This window comes from Rhinopithecus roxellana, chromosome 18 (genome assembly GCF_007565055.1).
Source record: "Rhinopithecus roxellana isolate Shanxi Qingling chromosome 18, ASM756505v1, whole genome shotgun sequence".
Classification (NCBI taxonomy): domain Eukaryota; kingdom Metazoa; phylum Chordata; class Mammalia; order Primates; family Cercopithecidae; genus Rhinopithecus; species Rhinopithecus roxellana.
Window position 1 is genome coordinate 51,112,896 of NC_044566.1, and position 20,839 is coordinate 51,133,734.

The following is a 20,839-nucleotide window of genomic DNA, read 5'->3' on the forward strand; positions in this document are numbered from 1 at the left end:
TAGAACCTCCACATCCTCAAACACAAACTGTGCCTTTTCCACCCAGATTTTCCTCAGCATCAGCCCACTATTAGGCAGAAAACAAGCTCAACAAATGCTAGTTGAGATGAAATGGCTATTTTGTCTTTCTAGTGAACAGATCCTGTTCGAATACTTAAGAAAGCACAATAATACCCTTGTGGTTTCCTAGGGAAATGGTCCAACATCCACTGGCAAAAGATATGTTGCAGAATTAGCTGGCTTACCAGGCATGCCAAATATACAATACTACACAGGATGGTTGAATTTTATTAAATGTCATTCCAAAGCCAGACTTCCTGGCACAGTGAAAGGAGGCGTTCTTTTGAAGAGAACTGTGTCTTACAGTTTTGTTGCCTTCAAAATGGCCTTTTGTTCCAAATGATAAATTAGTATTTAAAAAATTATCGTAACTTCAATGACAAGTTATTTTTAAGGATAATTCAAATCAAAACCCATTATAAGTTTTTTAAAATTTACTTAAAAATGAGTTGGAAAAAATTTCATAAGCCTGTATAACCTCAGTGTCATTGAAGCAATAATTGGACAATCCAGATCGCATTTCACATTGTGTGATGTGGACCAAAAAAAAGAGAGAGAGAGGCAAAGAAAGAGAGAAAGAACCACTCAGGGTTTGCCTCAGCAGCGTTTTTAGAGGCCTGTTTTCTAAGGAAGGAAAAGCATTAGAAATACAGCATGAGGTCAACATATTGACTAGACCCAGGAGGTAAGATGATCCCAGATGAATCCGTAGGGCTCTGTTCTACCAAGAGAATATGAAATACCAAGAAACGGCAGTAAAGAAAGGAAGAAAAGTTTTTCTTTTCAAATTCGCCAACTTTCTCACTGAAAAGACCTTCCTTTCAGTTCCCTGCTTTCGCTGTGTCTTTCCTTGTTGCTCTTCCAAGCCTTTCATTGCTTAATGACAACTAATTCAGTGGTAGGCAGAGAGCAAGGTATGAGAAAGTAAAAACTTCCTGTCCTAAGAAACCATTAGGAGGCTGTGGTTTGCCAGGGCAGGGGGTGGAAGGGAGAGTCATTTACAGGGGTAACTTCCTTTCCCTTTCCATCCTGGCAGGTTGCAGAGAACTTTACCAGCTGGTCGGTCTTTCGTTGCCATGGATACCAAGGACATCCCTCAGATTTTACAACAGATCTTCACCTCCACCATGTTGTCGAATGTCTAAGAAGTGCCCTTCATCACCCTGATGACAGCAGGATTTGAAATAAGACAGGAATAAAGAGTATTCTAAAAAAGAGATACAGATGAAGTGAACCCATGCAGTGACTGGATGATTCCGGCATTCCTGGGTCTTCCTACACTTGCTCAGTAATGAGAATTCAGAAAAGCAGCCAGAAGGAGGCTTGAACATGGAAAGATACTCCACTGATGAGTTCAGAAGCTCAAGTTAGTTGGCCCGTACTTTATCAAAGGTTGGGGTTAGAGGAAGGTGGTTTTGAGAACTATGTGTTTAGTCTATTTCCAAAAACCTGAGGGGGAAAAATACTTTGCTTTTGCCTTAACACATCATCTGGTCACCTAAGATAAGAAAAGCGATCCCATCAAGCCGAGCCTTTGGTGTCACATTCTGACATAAGATGCAAAACCCACCAAAATGCTCCTATCCAATAATTATTTTTATTTTCTCCCTGCTCTGTATTGACCAGAAAACAATGATTTTATAATATTTAACCCACCAAAAAGTCCCTCCAACAGCAATATTTTATGAAAGGTTGGCTGTTCTCAATAATTTCATTTTCTTGGCCAGAGTCAAAAGGAATAAAAAAATCCTTGGAGTGCTTGCCTTTCCATGTGACTTTTAAAAGGCTCTTAAATAATAAAGAGCAAATGTCCTCTTCTTCTTGCTGCTAGAGTGGGAGGAGAAAGATGTCTTGCCTTAAAAGTTTACTGTTTCTTCTGTTCTTCTAGCATCCTCAGAAAATTCACAGTACTCCATTTTGAGGTGCAAACTGTAATGCTCAAAATAATAAATGTTTATAAGAAAATTCTTTATTGAGAACATTCATACAAAAATTACCTAAAGCAAAGTAAAAAAAGTAAAATCAAGGTGGTATATTTGAAGTGAATGGTGACTGGAGATTTCTTTAGCTGTAACAAGCAAACAAAAAGAAAGAAAACAACTTTTTTTAAAGCGTCATTCTTTTTTCTGTCAAAATGTACCTTATTCCCACACACTCTTGGACTGACCTTTGTTTTATCAATAGGCTCAATATCACTTTGTTTAAAATCAAATGCTTCAGCAGAAGTCATTCTCTCTTCAACCGTATAATGTAAAAACTCCTCTTCACAATTGATTGCAAAATCAGAAACTTTAGGGCACCAGTGAATTGAAAAACCTGGTCTTAAGTTGGAAAACTAATCTTATTAATAATATTATCCTGTCCATCCATATATTTTGAAATTGTACAGGTCCATAATTTCATTTTAATTAATTATAGGAGAGAAGAGAAGATAATACCCATTTGTTCCATCACCCCCTCTCCCTGTCATTAACTATTAAATAAATAAAAGCAATGTGCTTTCCAGTGCAGTACTACCTGGTGAGTTTGCATGGTTTTCTTGTTGCTCTAGTCAGACGCCTGCCCCATGTATTGAACCATTCAATGATGCGAACAATTTCAATCTGGTATGTCTCTTTAAAAATGTAATTGCATTCCAATAGTCATCACAACAGCAGCTGGCATTTACTGATTATTTACTGTGAACCAGGTATATGCTAAGTGATTTCATACATTATTTCATTCATCTTCACAACAATGCATGTAACAGAGGTATTTTTGACCTTATTTTACAGATAAAGAAAGTGAGGCTTAGAGAACTTAGGTCACTTTCCCAAGATTCCTGTTACTAGACCTTTCACTAACTATTCATGGTACCATTAACATCCTCATTTTACAAGTAAAGAAACTGAGGCTTAGAGAAGTTCAAGAAAATAGGCCACGCTCACAGCCAGGCAGGGGCAAAGCTGGGCCTCCAGCCTCCAGGCCCCTTAATGCCTGTGCGTCCCTCAGTCCCACGCCTCTTGCTGCGTCTCACAAATGTACATGTCACACTCCTGCTGCCTTTTTCTCTTCCTTCCAGTGTGGCTTCTCTTCTTGTACCCTGTCCACATTCACAGGGCTCTCTTCCTCTCCCTTTCCTCAGAAAGTATATCTGCCCATATTCGAGCACTCAGAGGTGTGGGGACCAAGCAGATGGGACACTGTCAGGGGAACACTTCTAACTGCTCCTTTCTTGCTAGGCACAGCAGCGATCTGAGGAAGTGCCCTTCCAAGTGGCAGCTTAACCCCAAGGAATGCCCCTTAGCTAGCGGGTCACTGCCCCTGAAAGCCTTTGGAAGTGGAATCCAAGGGAGATTAAAGGAACAGCCAACCTTTTAACAAATCCTCCCCATGCATAACTACCTGAGGAAGCAGAAGCCATTTTTTTTTTTGACATGGAAAGAATGTTCGCAAGTAATTTAATTTACCTTTCTCAACCAGCCAGACATCTTCTGCAATTGTTATTGTTTTAAAAAGCACAGAACTCCTGGCTTTTCTGATTTCTGAAGGGGAAGGATGATGGGGAAGGGGAATTGAGACTGAGAAAATGAAGAGCTTATTTTCACTTCTTGCAATACCTAAGAAGTGTGTGCATTTATTATTAAATGTACTTAATTATAGACCACTCCAAGCTGTTCCCAGGCCCTTCTTAGGGCCAGGACATTATAATAAATGCATTGTGTGCCTCAGGGGGTTCCACTGAAAGGCATCTAACCCCTGTCTCCTTAGTAAGCACATGTAATGCTGAGAAGGTTCATTGTTCCCGTGAGCAGCCAGGAGGAATGAATGCCGTGAATAGCTGCAGTATATGATGCATATTCCCCCTAGAATCCTTTGTGTGCCCGACAAAATGACCTCATCACAGATGGGGAGGCTCAGCACAGCCATAAGAAGTGGATCAGAGGGGGAGTACTTGAAGGGAACCCATCAGATGTTTGGAATGAACCACTTAATTCTTTCTACTACACTCTTTCCTGTGAACTGTCAGAGGAGGAGAAATCCATCAATGCGGGCAAGATTTTCTCTAAACAAACTCTTGGGCTTTGAAAGCCGTTTGGAAGTGGTTTTCAGTAGACAGCATTGTCATTGTTTCTGAAAGCCCAACCCTGGAGGCTTCCACCCTCCCTCCACCTGGCTCCTTCCTGTGCCTGTCAGATCAGGCAAAATTAAATTTCTAAGTGAATAAAGCTGGGAGAAACAGACAAGGGGAACAACAGGAATAGTGGCTTATTTGTTGGATTTCGATTTGCTTCCAATGATTACAATTATAAGAGATATTCCACAAATTTTAAGCCAGCCTTTCCTGCCTGGACAACTTGTTTCTGGAATTACGTCTTAGGAATAATCAAATGTTGACTTATATTTAATACATTGTACATAGCTTTTTAATCTTATAAAGAAATAAAATGTCCACTTTTATCATTTTTTTACAACCAGTGACATAAATAGCTTTTAAAAATACTTAAGTCCAATTTCTGGTCAGGATTATATCATAAGGTTCTTTTTCCTTTTTTTCTTCTTCTTTTTTTTTTTTTTTGAGATAGGACCTTGCTCTGTCACTCAGGCTGGAATGCAGTGGCACAATCATAGCTCACTGAAGCCTCAACCTCCTGGGGTCAAGAGATCTTACTGCCTTAACCACCTGAATAGGTGGAACTACTGGTGCATGCCACCATGCCCAGCTAATTTTTTTTTTTTTTTTTTTGTAGGGACAGGGTTTCACCATGTTGCCGAGGCTGGTCTTAAACTCCTAGCCTCAAGCAGTCCTCCCACCTTGGCCTCCCAAAGTGCTGGGATTACAAGTATGAGCCCCTGCAGCCAGCCATGAAAACCTATTGCCTTTTCTTTACTTTTGTTCTAAGACTTGCTGTGGCAAAAGTACTACAGGTAATGGAAAGGAATTCCAATGATCCAGCTTATCATAGGAGTAATTGCAAACTCTAGGTAGAATTTGTCTGTGGAAAGGAAGTTCTAGACCCTGCTCAGCTATTAAGTACCTGTGTAAACTTGGGCTAATCACTTCTGGGTCTCAATTGAATTAAACCTGTGATGTAAAGGGGTTGGACATGAAAATCCACTGCTCCATTGGTCCCTCATATAATTTACAAGAGCCACACACTTCAGTGCAACTTTTGTCTCCAAAACCCCACACAAAAGATAATCTATCTCCCAGCATACTGAGGATTTTGGCACCTATACCAACTGCCTTAAAATAATGTTACTGACTGAATATGCATACTGAAAGTGATATAAACATCATTAAAACTGAACAAAGGAGGCTTTCCCTCATCGGTTGAACAGATTCTTTCTGTTTGATAGTTATTTACAAGATTTCTCCCTATTGTCTCATGCTTTGCACTTGGCTGCCTTAAGATAAAATTACATGTCTGCTGATGGGCACATTGAGAATCAAAAAGGATCAGGAATTGGAAAACTACTATGTGCCAAGAGCTGACCTTTGTTCTGCAGCTGAACAATGAGTGTGTGTGTGTGTGTGTGAGTGTGTGTGTGTGTTTGTGTGTGTGTGTTAAATCCTGTAAACAAAATTTCCTCCAGAGGGTAAAAAATGCTTGCCAAGCAAACATCTCAAATTGAGAATGACATGACAGCTCTTTTTTGAGAGCTAAGCACTGCCTGAGGCTTTTGCCTTCAGAGACCACGTCTGTTCTTGCATGGTGGTGCACGTTGGCTTTGGGATACCAAGGCTACATAATTTTAAAATCAAGTGGTACTTGTGGTATTTGGCCACTCAGAGCAAAGTATAACACTCTTTTAAAGTGGTTTGGATCCCAGGGGTGGGAAGAACGTCATGTTCTGCTGTAAGAAATCTCACCAAGGAGACATGTAAACTCGAAGGAATGTCAACTACTTCTCAAGATTCCCCTCTTCCACAGGTGCCAGAGACTTGGAGTCTTCCCTCTTTTTCAGAGGCTTCAGTGGAAGTACTTTGGGGCTGCTGGCTGCTTCCCTGAAGGAACAATCAGAGTGTGTGAATAAATTCACACTCCAAAGATAGTGGGTGTGATCACAGAGGTGTTTCAGAATATAAGAATGTATTAACTGAAGCATTGGTCATGGTTGCTGGGGTTTGACCTGGAAATGGAAGCGAACAATCTCTCTGAACATCCTAAAGCAAGTTTGCTCCTTTTGCAGGCCAGAATATGGCAAGAAAATAATGAGCCTGTCAAGATTACTTTGTGTAATTGGTCTCATGACAACATGGCTGTACATGAAGTTTCCCTGATTGAAACTTGAAGGAAAATAAGTATATTTACTCAGAGAGGACATTAAAGTTGGATTTTTCAAGTGCAATGTGTTTATATTAATAAATACTGCTGCTAATTTCATGCGACTAACCGTTCCTTTATTCCAGCGCTAATTAAGTCTTTCATCATCGGGACTCCAGAAACAGAGTGAGTCTTGACAAAGCTAGCTGATCCATTTCCTTTTACAAAAGATGTTATGGCCCATATGAAATTCACCCCTAAAAATGGCCTAGAAAGGAACACTTGCAGCCCCAACAGAAATCAAATAGCAAAACTGGGGAAGCAGCCTGATTGACTTGGCCTTGGCCTTACCTCCTAGGGGTGCCTCCTAGAGAGCCTGGGGCTGCTGGGGAGTCCAAGGGCCTCTGCAACAAGGCGGATGCTCAGATCCAGGGTGTCACACACAAAAAAAGAACAGATGACAGGGGCTACTGGGGAACACCACGGTTTAGTTAATGGATCCATGGGTTGAATAATAAAATTGTCTATTTGGCAGTTGGCAAAGAGAGAATATTTAACTGAAAAGTTTCCTTCAGGGCTTCAGTGCTTGAGCAGCCACTTTCAAGGCTGACAGAATATGCATGTCCATACATTGCAGGCTCAAGTACAAAGATTTGATATTAAATATGGAGCGCCAGAACTGAAGAATCCCTTTTTGCATGACCTTTCGTGGCGACTGAAGAAACGGGTGTACTCTGCAGAGGTGGAATATTGTAGCAGCTCCACAAAACCGCATGAAAGCAGATATTCAGTCACTTGGCTGGAATGCAGCTCCACACAGCTGGCCTGGCGCCATGCCCCACAGCATCTGAAGTCTATCTGTACACTGGTGTTTCCCTACAAAAGGGGCTTCTCTTTTCAACTACAAGTATCCCTGAGAGGCTACCATCATGCACCCCTTGGTCTGAATTCTTTCATTCCCATGCTTTCCTCCTAACCCCCACTGGTGGTAGGAAGGTCCTTAGACAGAGGGTCTGTGATGGGTTGAGGAGGTAGAATTCGCTGGGGGCATTTGCAGCTTGGAGCATTACCCAAGCAGAGGACCCAGACCTGGGACACAACACGAGGGCAGGAGACATGGGCACCTCGGGTGACATTCTTGCCTTGGGCATATATTCGGCTGTTTCACTGAAGGCTGTGTTGGGTTTGAATGGCAGTGCCTTGGTTCTCCTTGATCTTGTTTCTGCAGAGACACCCAGTTTTCCATTTGTGGTTTTGCCTCCATCTTCTGGAAGTGCTCTGCCTTTCTGACCTCTGGATTACGGAGGCAGGCGCAGCGTGCATGTTAGGGAGGTAATTTCCTAGCTGTGATGAAAGGCCTCTGGCTCAGAGAAAAAGCAAGGCCTTTGAAATGGACATCTACTCCACAGCCTCTGGGTCATTATTTGATAATGTGAACAAATCAGATTTTTTTTTTTTTTTAATTTCTAATTCAGTTTGCCAAGAGAACTCTTGCCCTGTACTGTGGGCCTTTAGAAAAATAACTTATACCACCAAGAGGCCACTACACTTCTCAGGAGCCACTTCTCTTTCCTTGCAGAAACAGGGCCTGGGTCATGCCCCACTGTTCGGCACAAGACATGAGGAAGTTCTTGTGGAAAGAGCGCTGGAATTCCTGAGCTCCAGCCGGGTAAGGACTTAAATGAGATCAGTGTGAGCCTGTCAAACTCAAAATCGAAATATATCCCTCCTGTTGAGTGTAAGTATCGAGTACATTTCAGTGCAGCCTCCCCTACTAAGAAGTTTTCTAAAGTGCCTGTGATTCAGCCTTGAGGAAGAAGCTGTTGTGTAACAGTTTTTAAAAATCCTAAAAGCACTAAAAAGATCAAGTGCCTCTGAAAAAATGAACGTGGCCTTCTAAAAACAAAAAATAAAAACAGCTCCTTTTTCTCTTTAAGATGGTTCTCTTTGGGTACAGTGGCTCATGCCTGTAATCCCAACAATTTGGGAGGCTGAGGCATGAGGAACACTTGAGCCCAGGAGTTCAAGAACAGCCTAAGCAACACTGGGAGATCCCATCTCTACAAAAAAATTTTAAAAATTAGCTGGGCATGCTGGCACATGCCTGTGGTCCCAGCTCCTCAGGAGGCTGAGGCAGGAAGATCACTTGAGCCTGGGAGGTTGAGGCTGCAGTAAGCCGTGATCACACCACTGCACTCCAGCCTGGGTGACAGAATGATGCCCAGTCTCAAAAAAAAAAAAAAAAAAAAAAAAAAAAAAAAAAAAAAAATTTCTCTTTTTTCCTCTTCTAAGGAGAACCAGTTTTGTGTTTTCTGATCCTTGCTTGACAAATTACCTCCCTCCCGATTTCATTACTCCCACCCACAAAGTGCTTATAAAAAAAGATTCATGACACAATTTCCCCCTTAAAACCATGTCACCCCTTCCCCTTGATAATCTAATTTGTCCTGTCATTTGTACATCATTCAACTAGATTGTCCCATCTGGGTCTTCTGTAAATAGAGGTCACATGGCTGGCACCCTGAAAATATTCTATATGTCAGACAAACCAAAGGATGAGCACAGAAGGAAGAGAGAAGTTGACGTTTGTGATAAGAAGACGCACCCTAGTTTGCGTAGTCAATGCCATCCCGCCAGGTCATGAATACCTGAGAAACCCGAACTCAAGTCTACTTGGTGCAGGCTGCAGAGACTGCAGGATCAGTGCGGAATCCTGGGTCTGCCTGCCCTATGAGCCCCATGACTTGGGGCAGGTTTTCTGGTCTGAGCATCAGGTTCCTCACCTCTAAGATGAGAATAAGAATCCCATCTCTTAGGGTTCATGTGAGGATTGAAATAAAATAATGAAAATGCCTCATAAACCGGAAGTGCTATCCAGCTCGAGAGGCATTTAGAGTTTGATTTGGGATTTTCGTTTGGGGTTTCATTTCATCTGAAAGGTGTTTATTGGGATGGTCTCCCACGCATCTTGATTCAGGGAGCTTGTGGTGCTGCTCTGTCTGAGGAGCATCTTTCTGTAAGCCTCACTTGTCCTCCTGTCGAGTAGCAGACGACAAGCTGGGCAGTCAACAACGCGAAACTCCCAGACCATGCGGCCCTGGGGCATCCTGAGCATTTCACATCCATGACGTAGCAATCCTGGCTCTGCACCAGGCATTTCTCGTTTCCACTTCTCCTCTGGAGAGGATGAGGGCGGTCCTTTGTGAGAGGCATGTTCTCATGAAGAGGTGATCACTTGCTCCAAAAGCAGGAGCATTTGGTTTTAAGCCCTCAGAGGGAAGTGGGCCCCTAAGAGATGAGGGTCTCTCTGACCAATTTTGTTTGGAAACCAGGTCATCCTGGTCAAACACCTCAGAGCAGATGCAGAGCCCAGAGCAGCCTCTTTGGATGAATGAAGCAGGAACCAAATGAAAGAAAAGCCCCAGGTAAAGCAGTGGGGGCGCAGCGGCAGATCATGGAGGCCACGCCTCTCCCAGGACTCTGTTCCGCCAGGACCATGCACAGCCTGTACTTGCTGCCTGATTTGCACACACGGTTGTGATCTTGATTTGTTTCCTCGTGAAAACTGTGTTTCTCAAACTCTGCCATGGCCTGTCTCTGGATGAGGCGAAATGGCCTTTCTTAGGAGTGGCTCCGAGTAGTTTGCTCTGCAACAGGTTTCTCTTGAGGAGGCTGTTAGCACTGGAACTGCCTTAAAGATAAAGACTATAACAGAGTCCCTCTGGGATGTTTTCCTGGCCTGTTCCCTCTCCCCAAACCCAGGGAGAACCCTGGCTCAGCTAGGCACTCAGCTCCCAAAAGAACTGGCCCCTTTAGTCAGTTCCTTCTGGGGGGAGTCTTAGAGGCTAAGCCTAGGGAGCCAGGTTATGGCACATACAAGGAGAATAATAAAAAATATTACTATTATTATTATTACATAAAATAATAGCAATAGCTAACTCTTATCTAGCACTTCCCATGCACCAGGCACTTCCTAAACACTTTACATGGGTAAACTCATTATATCCTCACAGCTCCTTCAGACAGGGACTGTTCTTATTCCATTGTATTTGAAAAGCAAAGAAAACCAGTCTACCCAAAAAGGAAAAAGAAAAAGTCAACTTGCTGACTGAAGGAGAGAGAAGTAAATACGGCACCCTGGAACTCTAAGAATGTGGCTGTGGGTCCTAACTTCCCAACGTCTGGTCGCGGTTCCTTTGGGAGCTTGGATGGACCCCCTTCCTAGATAGAGACCTATAAGATGCCTTGGTGTCCTCCCAGCACCCCCTTTTCACTTAAGCTAGCTTGGGAACCATGGCAGAATCATTTACTGCTCAAACATCTCCCACATTTCTCTGGGGCCTTGCAATTAGGTCAGGGTGGTGAGACTGGTTCTGGCCACTGGGCTGTGAGCAGAAGTGATGTGTCAATAGTGGGCTAAAGCCTTTAAGAGCCAGTAGGCAACCCTCCAACTCTCTTTCACAGAATCAGAGTGACCGAGAAAACCATGTGTTTTCGATGGTGTAGCTCTATCTAAGATAGCAAAGCTTCAGTGAACCTGGGATCCTGGGTGTTATGAACTGAATATTTATGTTCCCCCAAAATTCCTGTATTAAATCCTAAAGGCTGCTGTGACAGTATTAGGAGGTGGGGACTTTGGTAGGTGATTAAATCATGAGGTGAAGGCTTCGTTAACGGGACTGGTGCATTTATAAAAAGAGACACAAGAGCTCCATCCCACTTTCCACCATGTGAGGATATAATGGGAAGATCGCTGTCTGTAAACCAAGAAGCCAGCTCCTACCAGACACTGGACCTGCTGGTACCTTGATCTCAGATTTCCCAGTCTCCAGAACTGTGAGAAATAAATGCTTGTGGTTTAATCCACCCAGTCACCCACAGTAATTTGTTACAGCAGCCCAAGCTGACTAAGATACCGGGTGATGGTATGGAGCAGAGACCCCAACAATTTGCACAACAGCCTAACAAATATAGCAGGTTAGTTAGGTTTGCTGTTTTTCTCATAACCTAATGCTCCTAGATTGAAACAAAGACCAAGAAATCCAAGTAAAATTTGGATTGGAGGAAACAGTTCCTCGCTGCTGGACAGCTATTTAATTAATTGGGTCACCACCATGCAAGGCACTCAGAAAATGAGAGAAGACATTTAAGACCCTTCCCTCTAGGTGCTTTCAATCAGCTGGAGAAACAGAACGCATCACCCTAAGAGTGTGGTGAAATGAGAGCGTTTGATACCAGCTTCTGTGGTCCTGAGGCAGTAAGAATGGCCCTAGGTGCTCAGAACACTGTCTCATCATTCTGTCCGTATCTGCCTTCCCTGTTGTGGGAGGAGCAAGAGTAGGGATCAAGCCTTGTTTGTCTTTGGCCTGACCCTGAAAAAGTGGTTAATAAATTTTTGCTGAACAAATAGCTGTGGGATGGGGAGGCACCACGGGCCTTGAGGCAGAATGATTTCTGGCTCTGAAAAGCTGGCAAGACCCACATGAGCCAAGAGGAGCCAAGGAGCCCCAAGAGAAAGGGAGAGTAAGTGTAGTTCGAGCAAAAGCCTGGATTTGGAATGTCCCAGGGGTAGCTGAGCTGGCAGGCCTCAGAGGACTCTTCTCCTCCTCCTTAGCTGTGTTCAGCCAAGTAGCTCTAGGCAAGGCCAGGCCCTGAAAAGCAACCTTCTCCTCACAGCCACTATGGTGGCCTCTGGGCTGCCCAGCTGCTGACCTCAACCTTGACTGGCCAGGGGTAAGGTGGGAGGCTGGCAGGGCAACCCAGGCCTGCCTGGAGCCCAGGGTAATGATAGGTCAACAGAGCAGGCCTCATTATGTGGAGCAACTTCATGATGTGGCTGTTTTGTTTTACTTGCATTTTTTTTTTGTTCTTGAAAATGAGCTGAGAACCTTCCCAAGATTACAAGTTGGGTTGATGATGAAAGGTCTGTCCTGTGCAGAAGGAGCCCTAAGGCAGGAATTTGCAAGTCCTTTTGTTGAAAATGGCTTGTTCTATGGCCTAAACAAAAACAAGGAAAAAGGGAAATCAACAGGGAACATCAGAATCATCTCAGCCTTTGTGAGGCTGCCTGGGATTCTCTGGCAGATCGTCACGGCTGCCAAACATTCCTGCCTGCACACAACCCAATAAGACACCTAGATTAATAAATCCCTAGAAGACTTTAGAGAAAATCACTTGGCCCATGTTCCCCAACCCAGGCAAAACTGTGCTTCCGTCAGTCACTTTGCAAAGAGCCCTGAACAACATGGATTAGTCAAATGGAATGGAGGCACAATGGACAGACAGATGGACAGACGGACGGACGATGAATGGATGGATGGATGGATGGATGGATGGATGGATGGATGGACACACAAATGAGTGGGTGGGCGGTGGGTGTATGGATAGGTCAAAGATGAGAAAGTCTACCCTATTTAAAATATCTCAACGAAAAGAAATACCCAGGGCTCATGTTAGTACCCATGATAACAGGGCAGCAGAGGAGGCATCTCAGCTTTAGCCCGAGCAGGAATTTTGCCATATCTGCAAGAGTGGTAGCATCCTAATCCATCCCCACGGGAGATGAGGAACCAACTGGAAACAATTCCAACTCAAGGGAAGAGCAAATCAAACACACAAGCTTGACCCTATAACAAAATCTTAGTAGTGGCAGGGACAAGGATGGCCGTGTGACATTGAACATGAATTTGTGTCTAGATCAGGCCCTGGTGACAAGCAGATACTCAGGAAGCTGTGCCCAGATGGTGGCACATAGTGACACCCAACAGAAACCATTTTTCTCTAGGTACCTGAGACAGTTCCAAGTGACCACACGCTAACTATCAAGCCCAGAGGTCTTGGCGCATATGACCTTAAGTGCATGGGCATTGGATTCCAATCATAACCCCATACTAACTAGTTTTCTGTCCTAAAAAAGCAAATATTTTTTGATATTTTGTATTGAAAAATACATACCATAAAATTCACCCTTTTAAAGTGTACAATTCAGCATTTTGGAGTATATTCACAAAGTTGTGCAAACATCAGCAATCCCTAATTCTACACCCCATACTTGCTAATAGTTACTTTGCATCACTCCTCCTGTCTCCTGGCACCACTAGTCTACTTTCTGTCTCTATCCTTTTGCCTGTTCTGGACATTTTACACAAATACATTCATACAATGTGGGACTTTTTTTTGCTTCCTTCACTTACGATAATGTTTTCAAGGTTCATCCATGTTATATCATGAATCACTATTTCATTTTTTTACAACCAAATAATATTCAATTACATGAATATACCATATTTTGTTTATCCATTCATTAGCCGATGGGTCTTTTGGCGAATATGAATAATGCTGCTATGAATATTCACGTTCAAGTTTTCGTGCAGACGTATGTTTTCAGTTCTCTTGGTGGAATTCCTGGGTCGTAAGATAACTCTGTTTAATTTTTTGAGGAATTGTCTAATTGTTATCCAAAGTAGCTATTCCATTTTACATTCCCACCAGCAACATAAGGGTTCCAATTTCTCCACATCCTTGCCAATACTTATTCTCTGTCTTTTTTGACCACCGCTGTCCTAGTGGATGGGAAGTAGTACCTTGTGATTTGAATTTGCATTTTCCTAATGACTAATGATATTGAGCAACTTTTTTTTTTTTTTGGATGGAGTCTCGCTCTTTTGGTAGAGATGGGGTTTCGCCATGTTGCTCAGGCTGGTCTCAAACTCCTGGACTCAAGCAATCTGCCCACCTCAGCCTCCCAAAGTGTTGGGATTATAGGTGTGAGCCACCATGCCCAGCCCAACACTGGACACTTTTGTATGTGCTTATTGGTCATTTGTATATCTTCTTTGGAGAAATGTCTCTTCAAATCCTTTGCCCATTTTTAATTGGTTATTGGTCTATTTGTTATTCAGTTGTAAGAATCCTTTATGTATTCCAGATATGAGACCATTATGAGATACATGATTTGCAAATACTTCCCCCATTTTGTATGTTGTCTTCTCACTTTCTTGATAGTGTCCTTTGAAGCATAAAAGTTTTTAATGAAGTTCATTAACAACTTTTAAATGATTTTTTTAAACTTTTTTTTTTTAAAGTTTTAAATGAAGTTCATAAAAAAAAGTTTTGATGAAGTTCAATTTAAGTATTTGTTTTTGTTTGTTTGCATTTTTGGTGTCATATCTAAGAAACCATGGCCTAATCCAAAGTCATGAAGATTTACATGTATGTTTTTTCTTTTAAGAATGTTACAGTTTAGCCATTTAGGTCTTTGATCCATTTTGAGTTAATTTTAGTTTATAGTGTGAAGTAGGAATCTAACTTCATTCTTTTACATGTGAATATTCAATTTTCCCAGCACCACTTGTTGAAAAGACAATTATTTCCCAATTGAATTGTTTTAGTATCCTTCTCCAAACATAATTGACCCATGAATCAATGTATTTGTTTATTTCTGGACTCTCAATTCTATTCCAGTGATCTATGTGTCTATCCTTATGCTACTACTATACAGTCCTGATTATTGTAGCTTCGTAGTAAGTTTTGAAATTGGAAAGTATAAGTCCTCAAACTTCATTCTTCTTCTTCAAGGTTATTTTGGCTGTCTTGGGTCCCTAGGACTTCCATATAAACTTTAGAATTTGTTTGTCATTTCTGCAAAAAAGCCAGCTGGGATTTTGGTAAAGATTCCATTGATCTGTAGATCGCTTTGGGGAGTCTTGCCATCTAACAATATTAAGTAATTCAATCCATGAACACAGGAGGATGTCTTTCTATTTATTTAGCTCTTCTTTAATTTCTTTCACCGGTGTTTTGGAGTTTTCAGTGTATAAGACTTACATTTCTTTTTAAAATTTATTCCTAAGTGTTTTATGCTTTTTAATGCTATTGTATATGAAATTATTTTAATTTCATTTTCAGGTTAGTCATTGCTCATGTACAAAAATACAATTGACTTTTATGTATTGATCTTGTGCCCTGATACTTTACTGAACTCGTTTATTATTTCTAATGGAGCAAGTCAGAACATCACAATGCTTACTGTTCTTACTGAGATTCAGCCATTTTTCTTAAGTAAATGCTACCCAGATTGCTGTAAGTCTCTGCTCAATTTCCAGAGTTTCGGAAAAGTTGAATTCTGACCATTTCTGCCAGGATTCACATTGCTTTTATGGAGAAGAGAGTCTTTTGAGGTCCTTATTCCACCATTTTCACTGACATCACCCAACTTAAGGAAGTTTTCTATGCCTCCACTTCTCCAACTGCACAATGAATTTCTTATCTTTCCCTAATTTTTTGGAGATGATTAACCAGGTAATGTGGTAAAGTGCATGACATTACCTGGCACTAATAGGTATGCAGGCAACTTGTTGTCACCAGAGACACAGGAAGGAACTGACGATGGATGTTCAGTGGCTGCTTGGCCGTGTTTGTGAGCACACAGCAGTGCAATCCTCGGAAGACTGAGTTTGTACCAAAAGGCTGTTGCCTGACTGGGCCCCAACCTGGGCTATAGTCAGTTCCTCAGACTCCAAACATGCCTTTGCCTCCCTGTCTCCCACAGTGCACCACCTCAGTGTCCACTCCCTACCAGGAACGTGTTACTGCTCCAGGTAAAGGAGGGGCTGAGCGCAATTATGCTCACAAGGCCAAGTGAGGTCCACAAAGCCTAAAGGCAGCCAAAGCCATCTCAGGCCTCAGCCAGGTTAGAGGAGGCAGAAATATCTATCCTTGTAAACCACACCAGCTCCACTCACCTCCATTTCAGGCCAGCCCTGGTTAGTAGGACCTTCATGAGTGGTTCTGAGAAGACTAAACCCAGAGATTATGTGGTCTGTGGTATCATCCTGAGAGAGCAACTGAGTCATGCATTTAACCTGGATGCCCATGCAGTGCCTTCTCCTGGCTGCACAGGACTCCCAAGCACATTAGCTCAGCCTCAGTAGCTCTGAGGCGGGCGGTTCATGAGCTGGGCGCACACAGCTCCATCCAGATGCTCCACTTACGCCCACACCCCCGCCGCCGGCCTGAGCTGCTGACCAACTTGACAGCTGTTATCCCCTTTTCTGGAAAAGCCTCTCCCTCCACCCCTACATGCTCACCCTCAGTCTTTTAAGGTCTGGTTCACGTGACCTCCCAAAAGACCCTCCCTGGAATCTTCTTTGCAACTGCTTTCCCTCATACATGTACTCACCCATTCAGCAAATACTTGCCGAGCGCTGCTGTGTTTCAGACACCATCCTGGGCGCTGGAGGCACCACAGTGAACTTGCTCTCAGGGAACACACATTCTAGTGGCAAGAGCCTGCAAGTAAACAGGTAAATGTATAATATGTGGGTGGTGACAGACTCTGGGAATAAAAGAGAAAAGGTGGCTCACACCTGTAATCTCAGCACTTTGGGAGGCTGAGTTGAGAGGACCACTTGAGCCCAGGAGATTGAGACCGGCCCAGGTAAGACAGTGAGACCCCATCTGTACAAAAAAAAAAAAAAAAAAAAAAAACCCAAACATTAGGCAAGTGTGATGGTGCATGCCTGTAGTCCCAGCTACTTGGGAGGCTGAAGTGGAAGGATTGCTTCAGGCCAGGAGGTCGAGGCTGCAGTGAGCTGTGATCAGGCTACTGCACTCCAGCCTGGGCAACAGAGTGAGATCCTGTCTCCAAAAAAAATTCAAAAAAAAAAAAAGGTTAGAATTCGGTTAGGGGACACTATTTTAGGTAAGGTACACAGGGAGGCCTCTCTGATAAGGTAATAACTGAACAGAAACCTGAAGGAAGGCAGTGAGCTGTGCAAATATCAAGAAGGGTGTTCTACTCAGAGGGAACAGCAAGTACAAAGGCCCTGCAGTGGGACTATGGGAATCTTAGAGAACAGCAAGGAGGCTGGGTGGCCAGATTGGCATAAATGAGGAGGAGAGCAGCAGACAATGAGCCCAGGAGATAACAGGCACCAGACCTGGCCAGCGTAAGAGATTACGGTAAGAACTTGGGATGTCCCACGATGTGGGTTTAGAATCCAGTGAAGGTTCCGAACAGAAAGGTGACATACTCCGAATTGCATTTTGAAAGGACTGCTCTGGGTCCCACGTTGAGAACAGACCGTGACGGGCCAGGGATGGACTCAGAGGGACCAGTTAGGAGGTGGTTGCCGTAATTCAGACCCAATAAGATGCTAGCAGAGGTGGTGAGCAGCCGTCAGAATCCAGATATATTTGGAATGTGGAGCCAGTAAGATAGATGTGAAATGTGAGAGAAAGAGGAATCAAAGATGACCCCAAGGCCATTGACTTGCGATACTGAAAACATGAAGCTGCCATGTATGGAGACGGGGAAACCAAGCACATGGAGTAGAATGGGTGAGTCTCGACCTTGACCTTCTGCCTCTAAGGTCATGCTCCTCTCTCACAGATGCAGCCCCAGTTATGGCATGACATGACTTCAGCGGTGTCTTCCCGAGCCATTGGCAGACATCTGCAAGTTTTATCTTTTGACTGGGGGCACCTTGGACGTCTCCAACTGAGATCCTCTTTCCTCCGGTCCCGGTGTCTGAATGTACTGGGAAGCAGCAGGGCTTGTCCAGGTCATGATGGTGACAAGAGGCAGCAGGCTGGACACCCCCGTGAGCAGACCCAAGCTGAGGCAAAGTCAGGCTCAATCCAGCAGGGCTGGTAGGAGCGGAGGAGCAGGTGTCAGGGCAGGAGGCCTCACCTCGCCTGCACAGTAGAATCACGGGGGAGTTTCTGCCTGGGTCCTACTCCAGGACAATTGCCAGAATGTGGGGGTAGGAGCCAGGTGTCCGTGGTTTTTAAAGTTTCCTAGTATTCGGCCAAGGTCGAGAGCAATTTCCTTCAGTCAGCAAGTGTGTCTTCAGTGCTTCTTGATGTTTGCTGATTCCAACTGTGCTTAGCAAGAACCTAGGCACTGTGGGGGGAAGAAACACCCCTGTCCTTACAAATTAAGGTGAAGCAGACAGGGACTGCAGGGCATTCTCCTCCTACTCAGCACTGAAATCAAATCAGACTCCCCAAGATAACATTGAGTCCTCCTAGTCTCACTTTATGCCTCTCCATCTCTAGCCCTGCTTTGAAGATGAAGCACATTTCAGAGATTATTTTTAAATGCACTCTGGCAATGCCCTGCCCAGAAAGTCTCCCAAAAGGGCCCATGGTGTGTGGAATGTGGCAGAGAGGTGAGAGAGTGCGGGCTGAGCCAGCGATGTCCCAGGTGTTCCTTTCCCGGTCATGGGCACTGGGACAGGCTGGAGTGGTAGCCAGGACTGAGAGGAGAGTGAGAGAATGGCAGTTCCCTCAGGGCAGACTGACCCACAGACAGGTCCAATTTCAATTCCAGATGCAGGAGGCTGAGATGCAGGCTCCTGCTCCCCACATTCATGCCCATCAGCAAGCCATGCCATATCCAGCAGACAGACAGCCATTCATTGCACAGACTACCCCTCCAGGCCAGCAGCAGCTGTCACCCCTCTTCAGTCATCTGCTCTTCAGACACTTTTGTGGACAAAGCCCAGATAACTTGATTAAGGTAAGATGAAATGAGAAACATTTGCTCCTTTAAAATTGCTAACATCTGTCCTGGCTAGCAGAGCCACAGCTCTTTGTAACTGAGGAAAGAGAATCCCTGAGTAGTCTGGGTGTGGGAACGATGGCGCTCCCTGTGCACCCACCTCCCACCTGCCTGCCCCTGGGAGCCTGCAGGGAAGACAAGGCATTGCTGTACAAGGACCTGGACTTGAGTCTTGACTCCACCAAGACTCTATGTGCCCTTGAGGCAGGTGGTGACCTCTCTGGGCTTCAGTTTCCTCACAGGTTTGCCGGGAGGAGGAGCTAGAGGATGTGAGCAGGTGCAGAAGACATGAGGTCGTGCTTCATTTGCCCCTGCAAAGACCTCCTTCCTTCCTGTGAGCCCAGAAGGAAGAGAGTGAAACCACCAGCACATGGCCACAGCCTGACCTTATGGAGGTGGCCTCAGTGGGTGGGGATGGATCTGGCTTTAGTGTCTGGTCAAGTGAATAAATGACTTTCAAGAACTGTGCACAGGGAGGTGTTTGGCAGGTGGACCCAGGGCTGGCCCCAGAGAGAGACCACTGTGATGCCACTTCATAGCTGATGACATGAGGCCAAGAGGCATCTGAAGATATTACAATTACTCATTGCCTGTCCAAGTCAGCGAGGACACAGGGAAGGAGCCAGGGATGGCGGTTCTGGCATCTCCCACGTCTACAAGACGGCATCACCTAACACGGCCGCAGCTTCCCCACTTCTGTGCAGGCTCCAGACTGGGTCCCTATGGTGGATTAATGATGGCCACAATTCCTTGTCATTCTCCCATCAAGAGGTGGAATTTCCTTCCCTCCCACGGACCTGAGCTGGCCACAACAGCTTAACCAAAGGAAGGAGGAAGAAGTGACGCTGGGCCAGCTTCTGGCTAAGTGTTAAGAAGGCTTCTGCTTCCGCACTTTAAGGAGCCCTGAGCCTCCATGTGAGAGGTCCCCAGCTCCCTTCACCAGAAAGGCTGCATGGAGACACCACATAGAGAGGCCACATAGGGAGCCAAGGCCTTGAGACGACGTGGAGAGGGAGCTGTTCTGGGCCCCTGGGAGAGCATCCAGGGGACTCCAGCCCAGGCACCTTCTGCCTGCAACCTCCCAAGAGACCCGAAGTGAGACCAGCCAAGAATCGCCCAACTGAGCCTAGTCAACCTGAGGAACCATGGCAGGGAATAAGCACTTGCTGTTCTAAGCCGTTACGTTCGGGGTGGTTTATTACACAGCAGTGGATCAGTACAGACATCTCCATTGCTGTCTTTAGGTAACTTTCTGCTGCCTTCATCTAAGAGCCGGGCCCCAGAAATCAGAAATGCCCCTGCATCAGGGTCCCTGTAGGGCATCTCCACAGCATCCTTTGTGGTGCACGTGTCTTCAGGTCACCTCCGACTTTTATGTGTCACACAATATTCAAGTGTAGAGGATGCAGGAGGCACCAGACGGACCTCGAATTGTGAAATCCCAGGAGCCCATCTCCTGGTTCTTGTGGGCAGGCTTAAAACACAAGCAAGCCCTCCTGATTTGTCTTCATCCTCTTCCCTCTCCTGGGACCAATTCTGATTCAGCCCCTTGGAAGTGCCATCTGTTCTGGCCACTCAGTGCCCTTCAGGCCTGGCTTGTGCTCACGCTGTCAGCCTGGGGCCCACTCCCAGCATCAGGGCAGCTTGGTTCTTGCAGCCTCTTGAGTGCGGACTCAGCCTCCTCAAATCCCTGCAAGGCTTCCTGCTTCAGGGCAGCTCTGATGCGGTGGCCTGAGCCGCGTCCTCACCAGCACATCCTGACGAACCCAGTCAGCCTCCAGACTCCCCTAACCACTGGCACTCCCTGACTGGAGCCCCAGTCTTCCAGATCAACAGGGAGATACTAAAAACTCTCATTCTGAACTAAGTAACTCTCTCTAAAAGAGAACCAAGGCCCCTTCACTCACTTTGGTCCCTACTCTAAGCTTTGGCCTTGGAGGGACAAGTATGGTTTATAGATATTTTT

General features: G+C 44.7%; 1 protein-coding gene across 3 annotated transcripts in view; it reads left to right on the forward strand.

Annotated features, from left to right (window-relative positions):
* VWA8 (von Willebrand factor A domain containing 8) overlaps window positions 1–2,558 on the forward strand; it is a 382,692-nt gene extending 380,134 nt beyond the window's left edge. For all 3 annotated transcript variants that reach the window (XM_010374503.2, XM_030922264.1, XM_030922265.1), the window contains one exon: window positions 1,097–2,558. In XM_010374503.2, coding sequence (XP_010372805.1) covers window positions 1,097–1,205 — 109 coding nt within the window. In that variant the 3' untranslated portion in view covers window positions 1,206–2,558. The remainder of the gene's footprint in view (window positions 1–1,096) is intronic.
* Window positions 2,559–20,839: the final 18,281 nt, after the last annotated feature.